The 20243-nt window shown below is 41.6% G+C and overlaps 1 protein-coding gene across 13 annotated transcripts in view; it reads right to left on the bottom strand.

Annotated features, from left to right (window-relative positions):
* atp8a2 (ATPase phospholipid transporting 8A2) overlaps positions 1-19406 on the bottom strand; it is a 50118-nt gene extending 30712 nt beyond the window's left edge. For 6 of the 13 annotated variants that reach the window (XM_078281218.1, XM_078281221.1, XM_078281229.1 and 3 more), the window contains exons 1-20: positions 19177-19406; positions 11784-11961; positions 8341-8440; positions 7468-7566; positions 7279-7324; positions 7005-7045; positions 5491-5564; positions 4952-5021; positions 4414-4541; positions 3870-3981; positions 3329-3497; positions 3084-3211; positions 2903-2980; positions 2202-2290; positions 1861-1905; positions 1571-1643; positions 1274-1462; positions 1148-1197; positions 987-1056; positions 817-901 (exon numbers count right to left, since the gene is read on the bottom strand). In XM_078281218.1, coding sequence (XP_078137344.1) covers positions 817-901; positions 987-1056; positions 1148-1197; positions 1274-1462; positions 1571-1643; positions 1861-1905; positions 2202-2290; positions 2903-2980; positions 3084-3211; positions 3329-3497; positions 3870-3981; positions 4414-4541; positions 4952-5021; positions 5491-5564; positions 7005-7045; positions 7279-7324; positions 7468-7566; positions 8341-8440; positions 11784-11961; positions 19177-19219 — 1867 coding nt within the window. In that variant the 5' untranslated portion in view covers positions 19220-19406. Of the gene's footprint in view, positions 1-816; positions 902-986; positions 1057-1147; positions 1198-1273; positions 1463-1570; positions 1644-1860; positions 1906-2201; positions 2291-2902; positions 2981-3083; positions 3212-3328; positions 3498-3869; positions 3982-4413; positions 4542-4951; positions 5022-5490; positions 5565-6555; positions 6603-7004; positions 7046-7278; positions 7325-7467; positions 7567-8340; positions 8441-11783; positions 11962-12696; positions 13052-19176 lie in introns of those variants that run through there. The other 7 variants (XM_078281222.1, XM_078281219.1, XM_078281220.1 and 4 more) reach the window with 7 other exon arrangements.
* Between the last annotated feature and the right edge of the window lie 837 nt (positions 19407-20243).

The following is a 20243-nucleotide window of genomic DNA, read 5'->3' as shown; positions in this document are numbered from 1 at the left end:
TTCAGATCAGTCCCAAGACGAGGCTTATAATGGCGCTGACACACCAACCCGATAATCGGCCGTTGGACAGTCTGGCGAGGTCAGTGACTCGAGTCTGTTCGGTGTGTTCCGTGCCATCGTCCTTCGGAGGAGCTGCCGGCGTGTATTTTGGCCGACCCGACATGCTCAGTTAGAGACAGGGCAGTCGGGACTCACCCGGAAATGGCGAGCGGATGAGCCTCTCAAAATCTGACGAAAATCTTTTAAACTGACCTTTGTTGATCTGAAATGAAGACAGATTCAGCAACTGCATGGCCTATTTCTCGCTTAAAATGTTTTCAGAAACACGTTTCGGTGAACTATTTCAGTACAATATGAGATCGTATTCTGAACAAGCCGCCATGACAGTCTGGCTGTGAATTTCCGGAGAAAAAAGACCCACGTGACGCGTTCATCCTATCAGCTGCCGGTTTTCATTTTCTGGGAAACAATACAGAGAAGCGCCGCCTACTGTTATGGAGACGTATTACGTTTCGCGCACGCGCAGAGCGTACGCTCAAGTCGGTGTCGCCTCCATGTGTTTTGAGGCATTTTTTTGGACCTTGGGGACCCGACTGATCAGTCCGACTACCTTTTTTGCCGACGGTCGGCTGTCTGGTTGGTGTGTAACAGACATAATACTTATACAGAGCAATAAATGTAAAGTTGAGTCAGAGTAAAAGAGTAAGGAAGTCAACACAAAGATAAATGGATTTCCAGTGAAATAAACAAGTATGTTTTAAACAAAAAGAAACTCAACTATGGCTTCCTCTCCCTCTCTTTTCTTTCTTTTTTTACCTTCAGTAGCAAACTGTTCCAGATGAGCAAGAGTTAATTCTTTGTACTGGGACGCCTCAGTCAGACGCTCAAAAATGACATTATCCTGCAAAACAACAAAATAAGCATTCATGAAAAAGGTTCAAAGACATTTAGAGTGCTGAACTACAGTTATAATGAGATAAACATACAGCGCCTTTGCAGTACAGCCGTAGCTTCCCGTTGGGGGTTCTGACCACGACAGACATGCGTTTGCGGTTACTGTGAAGGAAGCAGTGGGTTCAGTTTCAAAACACACTACAGTCTTATGTAAGTTATTTATGGCATTGAAGAACATATATGGGAGTATTACCTGGAAAACTCCAGCACATTCAGTAGCTCATAGCTCATCTCTTTTTCTCTCTGAAATAAACAACAAAATGTCAGCTCCTAACTTTGCAAAATGCAGCTAAGTAAAAAAACACAGATACACACTTACAGCTTCAATTATGACTGAATGCGGTGTTCTTGCAGTGAAAACAAAGCCGAGCCCCTTGGCCCCTTTGACAAGCGCTCCTTCATCTGGCGAAGAGGCCTGGTAAATGAGCTGGTCTTCCTCTCTCTCTGGGACCACGGTGTGGCACACTGCCATCATTGTCAGGAACTCACAGATCTGAGGTGATGTAGGCTGAACACACACACAGAGTGGACATGGTTCTTAACAGCATCCTCTTGTCATTTGGGGCTTTTTGTTTCAAATAAAAAAAAATATAAGAAAAGCTTCAGTGACACCTACATGGGTCTCAATGTTCTGGACGAGAGTTGGGTCATCAAACTCTGTAGAGTTATTGCTGGCGGGCGGCAGATTGCTGTGAGACAAGAAAAATACATTTATGGCAGGAGAATATTGTGTAGAGATATTTTGTTGGTATTCAAATAGCATTTCAGGCTGAGTTTTGTCAACTTTCTGTATATTTTTCTGATCAACACATACTCTACACAGTACATTGATTTCTCAAAACATGCAAAGCCTAAAATGGAGAAAAGAATATCAGATAGGGGAAGACAGATGAGAAGGTCACTAACCCAAAGTCCTCCATTGAACGATCACAGTCAAGATCAGGGAAGTGGCTGCAGTGATGATTAAGGTTGTATTGGAAAAGGAATCAATCAGTCGGTGAGTTGGTTAGTTCATTTGATCAAGCATGCAAGAGTTCAATCAATTTAATTAATACCAGCTAATTCTTCATTACAAGTTAGTCTAAGATGATTATTTAGTTAAACAATTAGAGATTAAAAGGTTACTCCGTACTAAAGTGCATTCAGTGGCATTCTGAGCTCATTTTCTTTTAGTAGGTAGCTCCTTTCACAGGTAAAGCTAAGAGGCATGAATGACTTTACAAAAAAAAAAAAAAGAGATGACTGACCCATATGTAATTCCCGCAATGGTACACTTCTTGAAGTGCATGACATTACAGGTCAGTGTTCCTGTCTTGTCGGAAAAGAGATACTTCACCTGGAAAAGAGACAACGGGTAACGGAAAGACAGGTGTATTGATTCACGCGTATGCAACGGTAACTTTGGGCATTCCTACTTTGTGTGTGTGTGTGTGTGTGCGTGCGTGCGAGAGACGGAAAGGTGTGTCAGATGTTTGTTGGGTTACCATACAGATATTTTTTGATGTTTGTGTTTTTTAATGTTATCTGTTGATTGTTGGAGCAGACGATGCAAGAACATTTTCTGTGTGAACAGACTAGAGGCTGGATACCCGAACCAACAGGCCGGGCTGGGTTCGGACAGATATTTAGAAAGGATGTTCGGGGTCGGGCTCGGTCACATCAGCGCGATAAGGCATTGAACATTTTAAATTTAAAAAAGCTTATTATGTAGGTGCGCGCCTGTGTTAACGTGCGCTTGTTGCCCCGTGTGCGCTGATGCGCTCATCTGTTGACATTTCCGAATGCCTTCCTACAGCTGCTTAATAAAAGCGGTATTTCCACACAAATAAACGTATGTGTCATTAGTATGAGAAAAAAAACGAGATTTTAACTGTGTCGGGCTCAAGTTAAGATAAGTTTTATCTTATCATCCTAAAGCCACTGATTATGAGGAGGGATAGGAACTGACCTGGCCCAGTTCCTCATTAAGATTGGACGTTCGAGCCACGGCCGGTGTGTCTGTCTCTGCGTAGTACATCTCCTCATCCTGGGGGGGGGGAACAAAAAGCAAACAAAGTGATCAGGAATATTTGACTACTTACAGTAAGTTAATTTGAAAACATGCATTACAAAACACACATGGACCATACCCAGTTGATGAAGAGGGCCTGTGTGAACTTGACCACTTCCAGAGTGACCAGCAGGCTGATGGGGATCAGGTTGTTGTACAGGATGATGAACGTCAGCAGGTTATATGCAAAGTTAGTGGAGATGTCACCTGCATAAACAGACAATATTCACTCATTTACTGACCCTTAAATTGTGTATTCATCCCAATTCCTTACCAAGACTTAAGTCACAGGTTGTGATGTGGTATGTTTGCGTGTATTCTCACCAGCCCGGGACAGGTACCAGCAGGACTCTTCAGTATGTTCTTTGTTCCAGATGGCAGCACCCACAGAGCTGATCAGGGCCATGACCAGCAGGATGCCAAACAAGACCAGGATCTGCATGTTGGTCACCCGCTCCACATTAGAGCGTTTCAGTGGTGCCTTGGTGGAGTTCTAGCAGGTGGACAGGTCAATGAATACAACACAAAGAAACTCACATCAAGATGCTGCTGGGTGATGGCACAGTTTCATTGAGTTATGATGGTTTCTGTGGGAAGAAATCCACTTGCAGCAGCCTTTAAACACTTCTGCTTAACTAATTCAATTTGTCATACACAATTACAAAATCATTTTTGGCAGAAGAGTGTCAGCAATCCAAACACTGAGACTTGGATGTGCTCCCAATTATAAATGTGTCACTAAGTTAAAAGCTCTAAATTATTCCTATGAAGTTTACAAGGAAGGAATATTCTAATGAATAAATATCAAAATAAACTTGTTTTGAAGGCAGGATTTTTCACACATCTGACAAGACACTGAGTTTACCTGCATCAGTTTGGAGTCATGGCCAGTGTAGACAACAATTCCCACAACCCACTGCGTGTTCCTGAGCTGGGCGCCGCGCAGCAACACCTGGTCTGGACCCAGGGGGGCTGGACTGAGTAGAACAAGGGAGGTAATCAGTAACAAAACATGAGAAATGAATGCAAATTTAGGGCGACCAGCATTTGTGAGTCAAAGTTTTCTTTCTTCAAGTCACTTCTCAAGTTTGACTTTATTTGACTGAAAATGTATACTTTATAAAACCCTTGGTTCATTTCATTTCATCAAGAAAGCAAATGTTTCACTATGATAGCCTTCACTTTTCTAGTTGACTTTTAAATTGTATCTCTTTTGTGCTGGATAAGACTCTAAAATCTATGACATGTATAGCTTTATCCTGCTGTCTTGGCCAGGTCTGTTTTATACAAAGATACTATGATTACACTGACAATACACTTGCAATCAATAAATAACTGATCAACTGTGTGTGTGTGTGTGTGTGTGTGTGTGTGTGTGTGTGTGTGTCTCTCTCCTCTCTCTCTCTCACTTCTGGTTCTCTAGCCGCAGGGTGCCAGTGAAGTCATACAGATGTCTGTTGGGGCCTTCGCACTCCAAACGACCAGACAGCGCAACCAAATCCTCCAGGGTCTGAAAAGCAGCTGTGAGCGAGAGACCCTAGAAAATTTTTTTTTTTTTTAAATACTGAGGGAGCACTTTTACCAAACAGGATTATCACAAAGTACATCACAGAAAAGCAATGTTCATAAAGCAGAACGGGTCAAACACTAATAAAAATAGGAGATAAAAAGAGAACTGCATAAAACATGATGAGATCTTATGCATGACCAATGTGGATGCAAATGTTAGGGAAGTAATTTGATCTAGAGTCCTTAAAGCCAATCCCAACATTGTTTCATCTTTTATTAATTTGTTCATTTGCATCTTAACTGTAACAAGTATTAGATGTTTTTAATAACAACACATACTCGCTACTAAAACCTAAATATGAAGTTCCTTGCTGACCATGTGCAGAATTCATGCACTGAGAAATCTGACAAACTGACCGCTATGCTCCTGTGTCATACCTGTCTGATCTTCAGGTTGGTTTCTCCATCCAGGTTGGAGGTCTCAGTGTAACACATGGCCTGTGGCTCGCTGTGGAGAAGATGCATCAAAACATGCTTAAAATGATTGATCCAATAATCGTCAGGAAATCAGTCAGCGACAATTCTAATAATCAATTAAGGAATTGTCCTTCTAATACTAACTTCATTAACATCATTATTATTACATATTTGCTTTTCAAAAATAAATATTTGCTTCCTTTACATGATGATGGCATTGACATGAACACTTTTGAGGTTTAGACTGTTGATCAATTTTAAGACACTAATTTAGATTCCCATAATTTCAGATTGCATTTTATCATTACATTTCATATACTAAATGATTATCAACAGACTAATCGACGGATTGATTGATAATGAAAATAATCATGAGTTGCAGTCCTAAAAAGTAGTATAAAACGCAACAAATGATTAAAACACATATACAGACAAATGTACATAAATAGATATGGGTGCTGACAAACACAAACACACACTCATACACACGGACGTCTGACCTGGAGGACACAATAACCATGTCAGCCGGAAGGTGCTGGCCATTGGTCACCTTCACTATGTCTCCTACTGCCACCTTGTGGACAGGATGCAGCAGTGCAACAGATTGAGAGAGAAAAGGTGGGGAGAAAGAAGAAGAGGGGTGTTAAGGCAGAGGGTAAAGGGTAATAGGAGGGGTAAGGGAGGGAGACAGAGAGAGAGGAAACGTGGTTGGTTAATTAGTGACCAACCGAGAGGCAGCCAATAGAGAGAGAGAAGACTTTGAGCTAAAGAGACAGTGAGCACAGCGGTGCATAGCATTAAGTCTTTTGATTAGGCTGCAACAGAGGCAGGCCAGAATGAGATGTAAAGAGTGCAAGCATGTAGATAAAGAGAGAGAATGAGCAGAGAAAAAAGAAGCCACTCAATATTAACTTTACAAATCTGTAGCTTTTGAATAGTACATTTTAAAAAAAACTGTTAAACAATTCATATGACCTTTCAAGAAAATTCAGCATTTCAAGGGAACTACTTGTCACCACCTCTCTTTAACCCTGAAAATAATTGAGTTAGCAGGGCAGCTGGAACAAATTCCTTCACCTTTTCTGAGCCTGAATAACAAAAAAGGGCTACATTCCTGCTCTACACCACATAACAAGGACTCACATTTGATTTGATTTGACTTGACCTGCTGGAGCAAGACTGTACTTGTACAGTCTTGCACACAGCTGGACTGGAGTTGATGAGTACATTCAAGATGAAGACCACATCCCAAGTAAATAGTTGTGCATTTGTTGTACAAGAACATACAGTGCACATGCATTGTACTGAGGGTTCATTTTGTTTAGGCAACTTTAACTTGGCAGAGATTGCACTGGAAGAAAAAGCTTTGTGTGAAAAGGACAATTAGACTCACAGGTTCAGATGAACTGCAGAAAACCTAATTATTCAACAAACAAGACGTGCCTATGTGGAATATTGGAAAACAATCACCCACTCACTTGTTATCTGGCCCTAAAACATTATAAATACTAAGTGGAAGAGTATCTTTCTACTGTCAGGAACCCAAAGCACAGACAGACCCTCACCAAACAGACTGAGTGACTACAGTCTAGCCACAAGAAGTGGAACACGAGAAATCCTGGAAACCAAAAGAGGAGAAAATATGGAATAACTTCACAACAGGTGAGATTGAGACAAATGTAACCATTTAATAAAATACGCCAAAAGATTTGATGTTAATCCCCAATTTTACAAAACTAGACCATTGTTTTATGACTAATTGCATTATCTTATATCTACATTATTATTTGAATGTTTTTGCTTTAACTAGTTTAGTTTGCTAATTTACCTACTATTGTTTTCGATTTTTAAGCTAGCACTTCTTAGATGCTTCTTACAGTATTATTTTACATCATTCATGCCAATAAAGTATGTTAACTTGAATTGTAAAACTAAGCGAGCTAGAGAGAAAGGCAAAGCACAGGAGCGATGAGTGAGAGAGCAACAAAGATGAAGTCTGTGATGATTGGGATACCTGTTTCCAGATGATCGTCTGCCAGGCTCCGTTGCGCAGCACTGAGAGACAAGGACAACACAGCCATCAGTCAGCCTATAGAGCAGCACTCATTCAGTATTCATAGCAACTCAACTTTTTGTCTGGGGCCTGCACTATAGTGAGTGACAGACAACAGCCATTCACTCAGCCATGAAAGAAAAACAAAACCCACACAAATAGACGTAAGCACACTCATGGAAAAAGCGCACCGACAGTTGATGCACATCACCAAGCACAGACACGCAGACGATACCTGTTGTCTTCTTCTTGTTTACTGTGTTGTCTGCTTTGTGTCTTTTCTGTGAATACACAGATAAATATGCATTAGCTTTTAAGATAAGCATATGATGTCTCCATCTCCTACACTTTAAAAAAGCTAAAGCAAAAAAAAAAAAAAAGTAGTAAAGTCAGCCCATATAGCAGGTGGTACTGTGGTACTCACATAGTCCTCTATCATCTCTTTGATCCCGGCTACAGTGAGGATGAAGATGAGTGGGACCAGTGTGGTGTAGCGACCGGTCGGTGATACATCAGGGATTTGCTAATAAGAGTCAAGAGAGGCAGTACTCAGAAATAATTACTGATAGGGAGTGTTGAGTAGCATAAAGCACCCATAATAGACTAATACTGTGATGGCATAGATAAACATTAGACAAGGCAGTGGAGTATAGTAAGTGTAGGGTATAATGAATCTTTCATGATGGAAGGCAGTGCAACTTTTCATGAGGCTTGCGCAGAGGAAAAAAAACAAAACAAGTGCCCGTTTTCTCCTCCCATTCTTGGGGAAGACAATATTGTCAACCAATCAGATAGCAACTACAGAGTGGGATTAGTGATTATCTCTAATGATCAAATTTCTTCTTTTTTTTCAGTTGAGAAACAGTCTGAAAGTTGCCATAGGACTAAACATGTTGTAAGGAAAATGCCGAATAAAAATGTGTAATTCTTTTTTTGCAAATGAGTCAATTAGTATTATCTAATATTGATATATTCATTGTGACACAAGCCTGTGATATGACACTTTTGTGAAATGTTCATGATTCATATTTATCTTGTACTTTGATCCTTCAGGCTTTCTGAAAAAAAGTACCAAATCTTAACTTTTGCCATCTCGACAACAACTCTCAATAATCCATAACTCGGTATTTAAAAAATAGCTGGGCTTGTGGGAGTCCTGAAATGTTTTAGAACAGACTTTTCAGGATGTGTCATATAAAGCCTGTGTGGGCCACAGAATTAATTCAACTTAAACCAAAGAGCACATCGAGCCAACAGCGCTGATCACTGTTATTAATATTTTGTGCCTGGGGTTTACCTGCATGAGTGCGATGAACAGGAAAAAGGCGTTGGCAGCCCGTCGGATCTGCTCATACAGGAACCGGGGCAGGAAAGTGAGAACCCCATACTTGGTGGTACTGCAGAAGAAGAGAAGACAAGGAGAGAGGAAACTTGAGGCAAATGGAGGCAGAGCCAGGTAGTGCATTAGCAAACATAGGAATTCATGAATAAATTGTGTGCTAATGATTGTTTTTGTTTCACATGGCACACTCAAACAGCATTACCTTAAATGAATAACAGACTCTATTTAGGTTTTAATATTGCAGCACTTGAAAATCTATTAGAAACACTCAATAATGGTCAGAGAGAGCAAACAGAGCCATTATGGGGTGCACACACATCACACCTATAAATAGACCAATACTTTAAATCCAGCAATCTAAATTTAGAACCTGCATCCCATAAAATAGGTGCAAGAAACCTTGGGGACCTCAACTTGTCTGTCAATCAACTGCATTGATCAGACAACTGTATTGATTAGCCTTGTTATAGCCAGGAACTACCGTAAGAGCTTTTAGAGAGACAATTAAAAAAAAAGAAAAAAAAGTCAACCTTCAAGTCAGGCCTTGTTTTTTTCTTTATGCTCTTGGTGAACTTATATAATGGATGTTGTGTGTTTGTGGGTGTTTGTGTGTGTGCGTGAGTGCATTAAGTGCATGCACTGAGTCGGAAAAAAACAACAACCTCCATCACAGTTCAGAATCTCCTAGGAGATGAACCCGTTGTAGTGGAATTTCCAGAAACACCATGTTTTGGTATGATGAAAAGAGAAAGTTTAGACAACATTAGGTCATTCATTTGTCACAGTTCAGGCGACCAGAATATTTGGCCAGTCTCTAACAACCAAACCTCTTCCTGTACAACTGTTTGTCTATCTACAGATTCAACGTGTCTACGTAGGCAGCTACATGATAAGGGAATGTTTTGTCTCAGGACTGTCTCCTTTCGGAGGTCGGTGGGCCAGCCACACTTTAGCATAGTTTCCAGAGAGAGAGATAAACTAGGCTTTAGTATCTGTGTTTACGGCGACTGCAATATCTTTGTTTAAGGTCCAGCTAAACGTAACCTCTCCAGCATGAGTTTAAATACACCTTGTGGAAGACAGGAACTTCAGAGCACGTTAAACATCGTGGGTAAACTGTACTGCCTGCCTAATTGTCTCCTCAATTGAGTGTTCATTAAATGCTTCTGTGTAAGTCATTAATCTCCTGAACCTTCTTCATGTATGTGAATGAATTGTGCTGCTCCTGAGTTTTTCCTTAACACCCGTAACCGCCTTTTCCGTCTGCCTCAGTCACACAGACACAAAACTACAAAGAGCAGGACATTACACACAAAACAGAGTAGCAACAGCTGTTAGTCTGTTGCACACACACACACACACACACTCAGTGTCCTGACCCTAATGCTCTGGATACCTCCGAGTTAGTGATACTACACCTATGATCCAGCAGATAAAGATGCCTTAATCTAATCAAAGAAAATTGATATCAGACACAGACACACACACAGTTATTTTTCATACTATAGATGTCCAACTTGCTGGTGGTGTTAGCAGCTGTTAGCTGCAGGGGTGAGGCTCCCCTGCTGCTATGTGGCTTTGTCATGTTTTTCATTAAAAAAGGTCAGTGTTCTTCCTATATTACAGGCCAAAAGAAAACACTTGGCTGAAGTCAGAGAGGACTCATCCCTCCAAGTGGAAGAACACAAGCAAAACACAGGCAGGTAGATTTGTTGAAAATACAACTGTTTGTTAAGTAATTGTCAGTTTTAATTTCTGCGACAAGTTTGATTTAATTTTTGATGTATCAATAGAATGGAACTTGTGATTCAGCTAAACATTATTTACTTACATTATTTCATGTCTTTTCCAAAGAATAATAGAGCAGGTTACTTTACTGCATCTGTGCACAGGAGAGCAGCACTAATGCTCAGTGCAAACACAACTGCATACAATGAAATATGGAAGTAAAAAGGACCTAGGAAGTGGAGAGGAGGCTAGTACACAGATAAAAGCTACAAGGCCTTAATCTCAGAAAAATCAATAATGCTATTGAACCTTTCAAACATCGACTAAAGAATTACAGGAACACAGGGACATCAGAGGGCACTGCTCTGGAGCCAGAGTGCTCTTGACTCTCCAATCAGCATAAAGCGAGGGGCAGAACACCACATGTGATCCAATCAGGTGAGCCAGGGAGCACTTGCCTTAATCTTATTCGTAGAGCTGAAATAGGCTCTTTTAAAAGTGAAATTAAATCTCCCGACAGTAATGGCAGACCACTGAATGTCAGCTGACAAGCCTTCAACTCACAGAACATGAGCCCAGTGCTCCCTATGGCGCCAGGCACAGTTATATAGGAATAATAAAAGGTCGGACAAGAGACAAATTAAAATGGCATCTGCCTAATTCAAACTCCAATCCACATCACAATATATGAAATAATGATACTCTTAGTGTGGTCCAAGATTTGTATTTCACTTCAGACCACAAAAAGTCATGACCACAAAAATGACACCTCCAAAGTCTGAGAAATCAGACACAGCTACGGTGCTTTCTGAAATGTATGTAAATGCCTGCAAGTGTAGTGTAAGTGTATTTACTTTCATTGGCAGCCTTAAATATTCATTAGGACATATTGATTAAGCAACACAGTCATGTTAAGTTGTTAAGCCAAGCACGTTTCAACACTGAGATTCTCAAGTGGACTTCAGGCAGGGACATACATCAGCCTCTCCCGTCAGGCCGCTGCAGAGTTGCAACTTAATAGGTGAGTTATTAAATAGCCTTATCAATATAGTTTCACCTGTAAAATTGTAGTAATTGCAAAACTAAAGCTTATAAACATCTTGTTTTTTCTTTTAAGTTACTATAATTAAAGGCAAAACTAAAAGAAAGGGATATGTTTAAGAGGGAGAGAAGAAGAGGAGCAAATTCTCAGTGGTCCAAAGTCGACTACTACGCATATGGCATGCCAGAAAGAAAGACATGGCTAAACAGGCTTTAACAGGCTGTCCTTCAACCTGACAACATGGGTGTAAAGACCCTCTGAGCAAATATCCACCATGCTTAAGTGTCCTTTAGCAAAAAACAGAATCCCTACAAGCGGACCCTGCACTCTGTCCTCAGGCAGGCAAACAACTAAAGTAAATATATCACCCTCTGAGTACACAAAATAAACAAAAGTATCAGATAAGATGACCAGAGGTTTCATAAATCTGGTGATATGTATACTTTGCTATGGTAATTAACAATTAAAACATGAAATTACTTTTGATCTACTCTGTCTACTGGCTATTCATCAAGTAGGCTACTATTTGACTTCCAGTGTACACCGTGCAAATCAGTGCATGATACAAGCCACACAACATGCATCACGACAAAACGTTCTGTAGGTAAAAGTCCAGAGTGACACCTACCTGACATGGTTGTCGCAGAACTTGGTATTCTGTGGCCGGTTGAGCAGCACCGTCCGCGCGGTGGCGTCTATGGGATCCGCCTGGGAAGTGGTCCCGGACATCTCATCATCTGCCTTGCGGTAACCGCCGGACGAGCAAGCAGCTCCTGCACCGTTGGATTGATGGGAGAGAGGCGAGGCTGAGTGAGTGCGAGGCAGTGAGGCAGTGAGACAGAGATAGATAGATAGAGATATAGAGAGAGAGAGAGAGAGAGAGAGAGAGAGAGAGAGAGAGAGAGAGAGAGAGAGAGAGATATACGGGAGACGTGGTTTACGGTTCAAAAGCGAAGGCGACCAATTAGTACTAGAGGCTACTGTATGCTGATGTCTGCTGAAGCCGGGGTCGATTCAATGACGTTTTCCGTTATAAACACCCCCTTGTCTTTCAGTATTATTATGCAGGTACCGTCAATGCACACGCGCGTTTCGCGACGCCCACGGGACCCCCCGCGTATAATGGATGTGCTGAGGGATGCACAATGGCGAACAAACACACCGAGTTTGTCTGTTTTATCAGCACGTCAACTTGTCTACATGTAACACAGAGAAGACCCGGCGCACATCCCGGCTGTCATTAAGGCAAAAAATGATCACCCCCAGAAGTGACAGAATAGGATGCAACACGCGTCTCCTGCAGACTCCCTGCCTCCCACCCCGCCTGGCTTTGTCATCTCCAACCATTTTAAAGCGTCGTGATCTCCGCTCATTCACCCCCGCATGAGCTCCAGGAGCGGGACATTTTTACTCCTCGAGTGCGCCTAATGACGGGATAATGTGTATATGTATAGTTCTGCAGGGACATTGTGGGGTTAGTGAGAGCAATGCAAACAGGTCTGGACGCCACAGTTTACTCAGCTGGTACAACAACGGCGAACCTGGGCGAGGACAGATGCAGCAGCACGCCCGTGCCTCCTCTCTCCTCCTTCGGCCTTGCTGAAGAGGAAGCTCCCGGCCCTGGTGAAAGATACTGGCACGCCAAGCTCCGCAGCCGTGTCATCTGGCCACCTGCCGCCTCGAGAAGCCTTTATCGGGCGCGCTTTGCACGATCTCCTCCATCTATTTGATGCCGACTGAGCGACTCACTGCTGCCAGTGCAGACAACAAGAGGAAGCCATATGGAGCTCCTTCAGTGCTGCGGAGGGGCAAAGCCGGGACTCCACTTTTAAAGGGCCAGAAGCCTGATATCGTCTTAAGTTCTTGTGGTCAGGCAGATGGGTCAAATAACATCCCCTAAAAGCAGGAACCATCCATCAGGAGATCACTTCATGTTGCTTCCCCTCCACTGTGATGCATGTGCAACAACAGTGTTCACTCACTTCATTTTTTCTTTACATCTTTCTCATTAGTTTGCATAGATGCAGATAGTTTGTTTCATACTGCATCTCTAGTAATGAGATAAAATATAAGAATATTGTCTAGAATGCATTTATCTGAAAACCCACAGGTAAGCCACTCATTATTCTGATAATTATATTCCCACAAGCCCTTGAAGTGTGCCTGCAGTGCTTAACTGTTAATATATGATGATCTGTATTATGGGATTATTGTAGGCTTAATTTTTTGTGTGGGATAGTTGTTTCAGTTCTTGGCATCTGTGCATTGTGTGTGTGTGTGTGTGTGTGTGTGTGTGTGTGTGTGTGTGTGTGTGTGTCTGTCTGTGAATGAGGCTGTAAGTTAAAACAACAACAACAGGCTAATTGAATAAATAATTTAGAAACAAATAAGCACTGCCAGGGTTTAGCAGATTGAATTTCCGCAGCACTGAAACTCTATTTCTAAAGCACTACAATCCGGGTCATTCTTTCCCCTCATCAATAACCAAAATATCATTATATTCCACTCAAGTTTATTGTTCTAAAGTAGGCGAGGAATTGTAAAAACACCCAGACAAAAACCAGTCAGGCTTATCTACTGGATGTGCCATTATCACTATTGACACATCAGACTTCAATTTTTCTATTTAAAGAGACATTAGGATGTGTGTGTTTACAGGAAACAGCTATAATAATTACATTTAAATGGGAGGCATTTATTTGGTTTTTGCATTTATTAGGAGGTATACTTTTAGTTTATTTATTGTAGAATACTTCATTGCCATTATACCATTGCAAAAGAAACCTGCATGAGATCTTGAGAACACCGTTAAAAAAACCCACAACAGCCCACAAAGTGTCTGCACAAGGCAGAGAGCACGGGTCAAAGTCAATCCACACAAAATGATAATAAGCAGCCTATCCCTCATCTCTAAGTCTCTGACTAGGCTATTACCTCTGGACCTACAGAGCTATAAGTCACAATCACAGCTCAGCACTCCACACTGCAAATGGCATTGGTGTCAATCAAGATAACGAGTGATTGTAAGGAAATGATTAAGGATGATACAAGGTTAAAATGTAGCGAAGGGCGATGCACATTGTAACCTGTAATGTCAGTTTTCCTTTTCTGTCAGAAAGCAGTCCTCTTTACTTTTTAAACATGTTTCTCTTGCCTAATGAATTGACTACTTTTTCTATATCTTGTTGCTTACTTCTGTTCTTACAGAGCTTTTTAAAATTGTACTCCTCACCCCCCTTACCTCCAACTTTTAACCCCTCTGGTCTCTACCTTTCAAAGCAGATCCATTTCTCAGGAGCCCACTTCAGCTGTGATTCATTTCTGAGAAGATCAATGCATCAGTTACTTATCCCTGATGGAGTAGATAGAGACGCAGTCACCTCCAGAACAAATTACTGATTTGCCACCAATGAGTCTGCAGCAAACCCCAGCAGAGCACAGGTAGGTCAATTACACATGAAGCACCCAGGCTAGCCATACAGGTACCATAGGTCTGATAACCTGCGGTCAGAACAGGTAAGACTAGACTGATCTGCCCACAACAAACACTGATCTCATACCCTGCTAGCAAGACTCTACCGGCTACCCATTTGGTTGGTGAGGTCAAAGCAAGAAGTGTTTCCTTTCTTAAAAATAATCTAATGCATCAATTAGCCAAACTTCCATCCATATGTATACAATTTTAATAGCCCTTTTACTATCGCTCTAACATGAATACTAGTCATTAGAAGCCTATTAAACCAAACACATTTTACACAGTGGGCAGATAAAATCACCAGTTTCAGTAAGCAGAACAAGGGCAATGCAGTCGGAAAATGCAGACAATTAAATCCATCATGTATGTCATTGGAAGAAGATGTCACTAATCACAAGCTTCAGAGTATCTTAATATGGAGTATTGACTTTTGGTTTTGGGCTGAGCCAAAGCTGCCCTGGTCTGGAGCCAAAGTTTCACTGTTAAAAGCAGGCTAGGCTACTGAATAATGAATGAAGACAGGCTGCATAATTCATCTACATTTTCCAGTATGGCAGAACATATTTCACCAGACGCTCTGCCTTGGTGCTGTGCCCTAGTCTTCACTCAAGAAACAGTCACTATCATGGTGTCTTTCTCAGCAACTGTGTTAAGTTGCGCAACTGCCAGAATTGTGTTTTCAATGCACAAATATAACTTTTGGAGAAGCTTACATGTTTAATTAAATCATGTCTAATAGAGATGCACTTCACATCTTTCTAAATACAGCCGAGAGCTGAAATGAGCATGGCAAATCAGAGTATCTTGCATATACTGTGCATATTTTATCCCAGCATGTTTTGTTTCCTCACTTGGAAACATGGCCAATTAAAAACAATACGTTATCTTTCCCCATATGTATCTGTCCAGCCCCAACCCTGCTGTGTTGTCAGAAAAGCATTACCAACAGAGCGTCGTCTGTCTGGGTGAACCCTACGTCCCATGGCTGTCCTGGTCTCCTAGGTGACCCGCAGGCCCGATTTGCAGGTCCTGGTTGACCTTGCCTCAAGCATTTGCAGGTCCTGGTTGACCTAGCCTCAAGCATTTGCAAGAAAGCCTCTTACGAGCCAAGTGAACAAGCATGGTAATCCCCTCTGTGTCTGCTCTGCAACTTCACCTGCTGCTAATCCATAACCTGATAATCCTACAGGTGACACTGCAGCACGCACACAAACACACATTACACTAATGTATGCATATGCACATACACACTCACATTGACACTGTTTTATGGGCACTCCGTCACACACACACACACACACACACACCCAAACAGGTGAACATTCGTCTTTTATTGCCAAAAAACATGCAAGGCCCCAACATGCTGCTACTCCCCTGTTTCCTCTCTAAATAAATCCAGCTCAGTCACTTATGTGTCATACACAGATGCAGCAGTGTTCATGTACATGCTCTATTCAGGCATGCCATGTCCACACAAGCATGTGCTGTGTTCAACAGCATGCATATGTGTTTACATTGAAAGTTTTGCTTGAAGACCCCAGTGCATATCGATCTGTCTTCATCAGCATGATCTGACATGAGTTGCCACCGCACTTTCTACAAGCACATGCAGTGAAAGGTTTAATGCCTGTTCAGCATTCATCACTCCAGGCCCCAATGAGCTACAGATTATTCAGGGTCCACAGCAGAAATATCATGTCTTAACCTTTTCAGATAAGAACCAGAGACACTCTAGTAAGTAACTAGACAATGTAGCTCTTGAGGGCCAGGGGTTGGGAAACACCTGCTCCTAATTGTTAGCCGCTTGGCCACATGCACCTTTGGGACTCTGGACACAAATGGGGCATCATCCAGTCTAATTCGAGCAAACTCACTTTTGTCAAACCTGTCTGTGAGGCAGGCACGCATGGTAGCGCCGGCGCCCTCGCCTGGGTCCTGCAGTTCAGAAGCCTCCTGCCTAATGGTGGTCAACACTAACTGCTCTGTGGGCACCAGAGAGGCCGCGGCAGGAGAAAACAACACACACAAGACAAGAAGTCAATATAAACATACCGCACACAACAACGGAACTGTAAATGTGTTTGCATGTGGCAGTCGCTGGAAGCATTAATAGTGAGATGGGATTCATGCCTGCCTGTAGGCCTGAAGAGATGCTCACAGACATGGACTTCACCAAAACCTTGTAGCTTGGACAGGAGTGCCCCCCTGTGTCCAACTTATGTAAATGCATCATTGCTGCAATTAATTAGGCCTCTATCTCCCAAATGGCATCTTCAGTGGCTTGGCAGCCATGGCGACCAGTCATTATCTTTTCAAAACAGAAGTATTGTTGACAGTTGGCTGAGCTGCATGACTCACATAAACTACATACAATCAACACAGGGACAAGATGTGCCCTTACATTTAAATATAAATCCTATAAGCTGTCCAAGACAATCTGCAAAAACTGTAAGACATCTTCATTACAGTTTGTTCAGCTCCATATTGTGACAGAATGCTAAAATACCTTTTTTTCCTGAGGTACAATGTGCTTTCTCAACCAATGTGAGAAGGGCTTTATGTGTTTGTGAGAACCTACTTGTGTGTTAAAGGTGCTATTAGAAACATGACAAAATACTCTAATGTTGGAGTTTGTATCACCTACTATTTATAGTCTTCTTAAATACAAACAAATATTACTCTGTGTGTGGATGTGTTTGGGAATTTTTGAGTAAATGTGACAGATTGGTAGCTGCAGACGTCATCTCCAGGGATATGGCAGCTAATTGGAGCAAAGAATCAAGAGGTCAGGCTCCAAGAGATTACAGTAAAGGCAGCAATGCAAATCCAGGAGGGAACACATGTACATACTGAGTCTGACACTCATACTGCAGTAACCCTCCACATCCCTCCTGTTTACCCACCCATGCTTTCAATATGGCACTGATAAACACTCTTATACAACCTTTAGACCCCATAAACCCCACAAGTCTCCACTAGAGTTACTGAAAGTCCCACATTAATTCATCTGATACAAACATGAAGAAAACTAGGGAAAATCATAACAGAAGCTCTAGCTGCATGATAGGTCAATATCACATAATAGACAAAACAATAATAAACAACTGACAACAGTGGGGTGGCTCATTTGTGAGGCCATCTGATATTCTATTAACAGAAAAATACAAATATGATGGCTAAAAGGAAGACTTATGTACTTTTTTTGTCACTATACTGTCAAAAACATATGCTATACCTTTTGAAACTAGTGCTGTGAACGCTTTGACCTTGTCTTCTGGTCAAAATGTGCCCCAGTGTCAAAAGATCCAGTGGTGTATTATTTTTTTAACAACAAATGCATATCTGGGAAAGTCTGGCCTGAAGACAGTGTGGCCCAGTTGGCGCTCATCTCTGCTCACAATTTGCCTGTTTTCTATTTCTGGAATCTGCAGCAAAGCAGCCCTACAATATGTGCCAGTCACTATTAAAAGCAACTGGATGAGCCAAACACATGCTCCTCTCTTCCAGGACAATCCAATGTCTGTTTGCCATGTGTGAAATTGTCCGATGCAGCTTTGTGTTTAAACATCCCCATCCTCTCTCCAACTCTTACTCTGAGTAGACTCTGAGGCATTTTCTCCCAAAAAAGACAATAGCCCTCACTGTACAGTCTGTCATGGGGGATTTATTTAAATGAACAGCCTTGGTTCATTCACCATCTCTTTCCAACACATGAGTGTGTAAAAAGCTGTGATGTAAATAGGCTCTGGATGTGAATGGCCTTCGGGTCAGGTCAGATTAATTTCTGGACTGTTTCAGAATAAGGAGCGCTCATTAGACGGTCACGTGGATTTTTAAGTCTGTGAGGTAATAGGCTGTTCTTGGACTGATTTATATGAGCTTGGGTTTGACTTTTGAAATGCAAAAAAACGTTTATACCTTCTTATATTTAGATATGGCATGACTAAGGCGAGACAATCCATACGATGTCCCATATGATGCGATTCAGGAAGTCTAGATACATGAGGCTGTTGCTACATTATATAATACCAATGATGCCATGGGAAATATACTACATTCCATTAACAGTTATAAGGTCACACAACAGACGCACATTCATCCTATCAAGAATACATACGTTGTTATCTTTTCGTGATGTTAAGGCACAGCACGGGTCCCTCTACTTATCTATAGGCCTATATAATAAATACACAGGACAGACGGCGCTACCTGAAGCAGGCACCTGCAGTCTGCTTGCCCTTGCATCCCCAACTGGTGCCAAAAAAACGAGCGAGACTGGAGGATAAATACCGATACAGCAAATCACCCCACATGCATGCCGCAGTCTCGGACAACACCGATCCCTTTACTATGCCGAGCACATATCAAATACGCACGAGTATATACAGGCCGCTATAACCTCTATATTTACAGGCCTGTTATCAACACTGAGATAAACCCGATAAATACGATTTTACAGTGACAGATGATTAATTAGGCGGCGAGCGGAACCTCGATTGACCAAAGATTAAATACGGTGTTTGTTTGTTTTTGTTTTTTAGCTTACCTCCCTCACTGTGTATCTTCTTGGCCCTCCGGTTGAAATACATCTTGGTGGTGGTAAACGATTGTCGATGAAGCTTGAACGAGGAGGCCGGAGCGGTGGCATGCTCATGGCTCACCGAGAGCAGGGGAATGCTGCTTCGGGCTCAGGCTGCGGCCGCTGCTGCTCAGGGACCATTCTTTCTGGGCTGGACCGCAGAGCAACGTATAGAGGGGAGCATCGAGCCAGACCGAGTCAGGCGGAATAAAGAATGTGCTACTTCCGGTCACTGTTTTCGAAATAAAGTACGTAATAAAGACTCGAGGGGAACGTAATAAATCTTCATTAAAATGCGATTTTTCCTGTCACGATCCGTTTTGATATAATTAGCCGCATTCGCTAAAGTTACAGGCTACTTCATTAAAACAATTTCTTTGGCAAAATAGGGTACCACAGTTTACTTCTTTAAACATTTAATATTTTACAATTTACAGCCCAGAAAAGCTGAAGAGGTAAGAGGAAACTGCAGATAAAAGTGCCACAGTTTACTGTATATCTGAAGACATACACATCTATTGCCTGTCACTGTTGTTTTCACAAAAGGGCAAATAGCTCACATTACTCTTTTTGTGAAGCAATTAGATCTATCTTTCTGTATTTACTTTAAGCCAAATAAGCATTTAAAAAAGACCATGTATCAAGAGGTATCACCTTATGATCATCACATATCTTTGTAAGTTATACAACACTTTAATTAGTGTAATAGCCTACTATATGTACTTCTTCTGATGTGTACTATTCGAGACACTACTGTATTGTTCTTAGTCACATTAAACTAGACATGAATTAATTAGTTGATTCATCAATTAGTCCAGTAACAGAACATAATCAGACACTATTTCGATAGTGAATTAATCCTTTCAGTCATTTGTCAAGCAAAAATGCCAAAACATTACTCTTTCCAGCCTAAATATAAATATATGATAGGTTCCTTGGTTTCAGCCTATTCATTGTGAAGTTTTGTTGCTTTTCTTAGTTTTATACTATTGTAAATTAAATAAATATATATGGGGGGTTTCGACAATTCGTAG

This window comes from Sander vitreus, chromosome 22, assembly GCF_031162955.1.
Source record: "Sander vitreus isolate 19-12246 chromosome 22, sanVit1, whole genome shotgun sequence".
Classification (NCBI taxonomy): domain Eukaryota; kingdom Metazoa; phylum Chordata; class Actinopteri; order Perciformes; family Percidae; genus Sander; species Sander vitreus.
The sequence above is the reverse complement of the archived record's forward strand: the minus strand, read 5'-3'. Positions and strand labels throughout refer to the sequence as shown.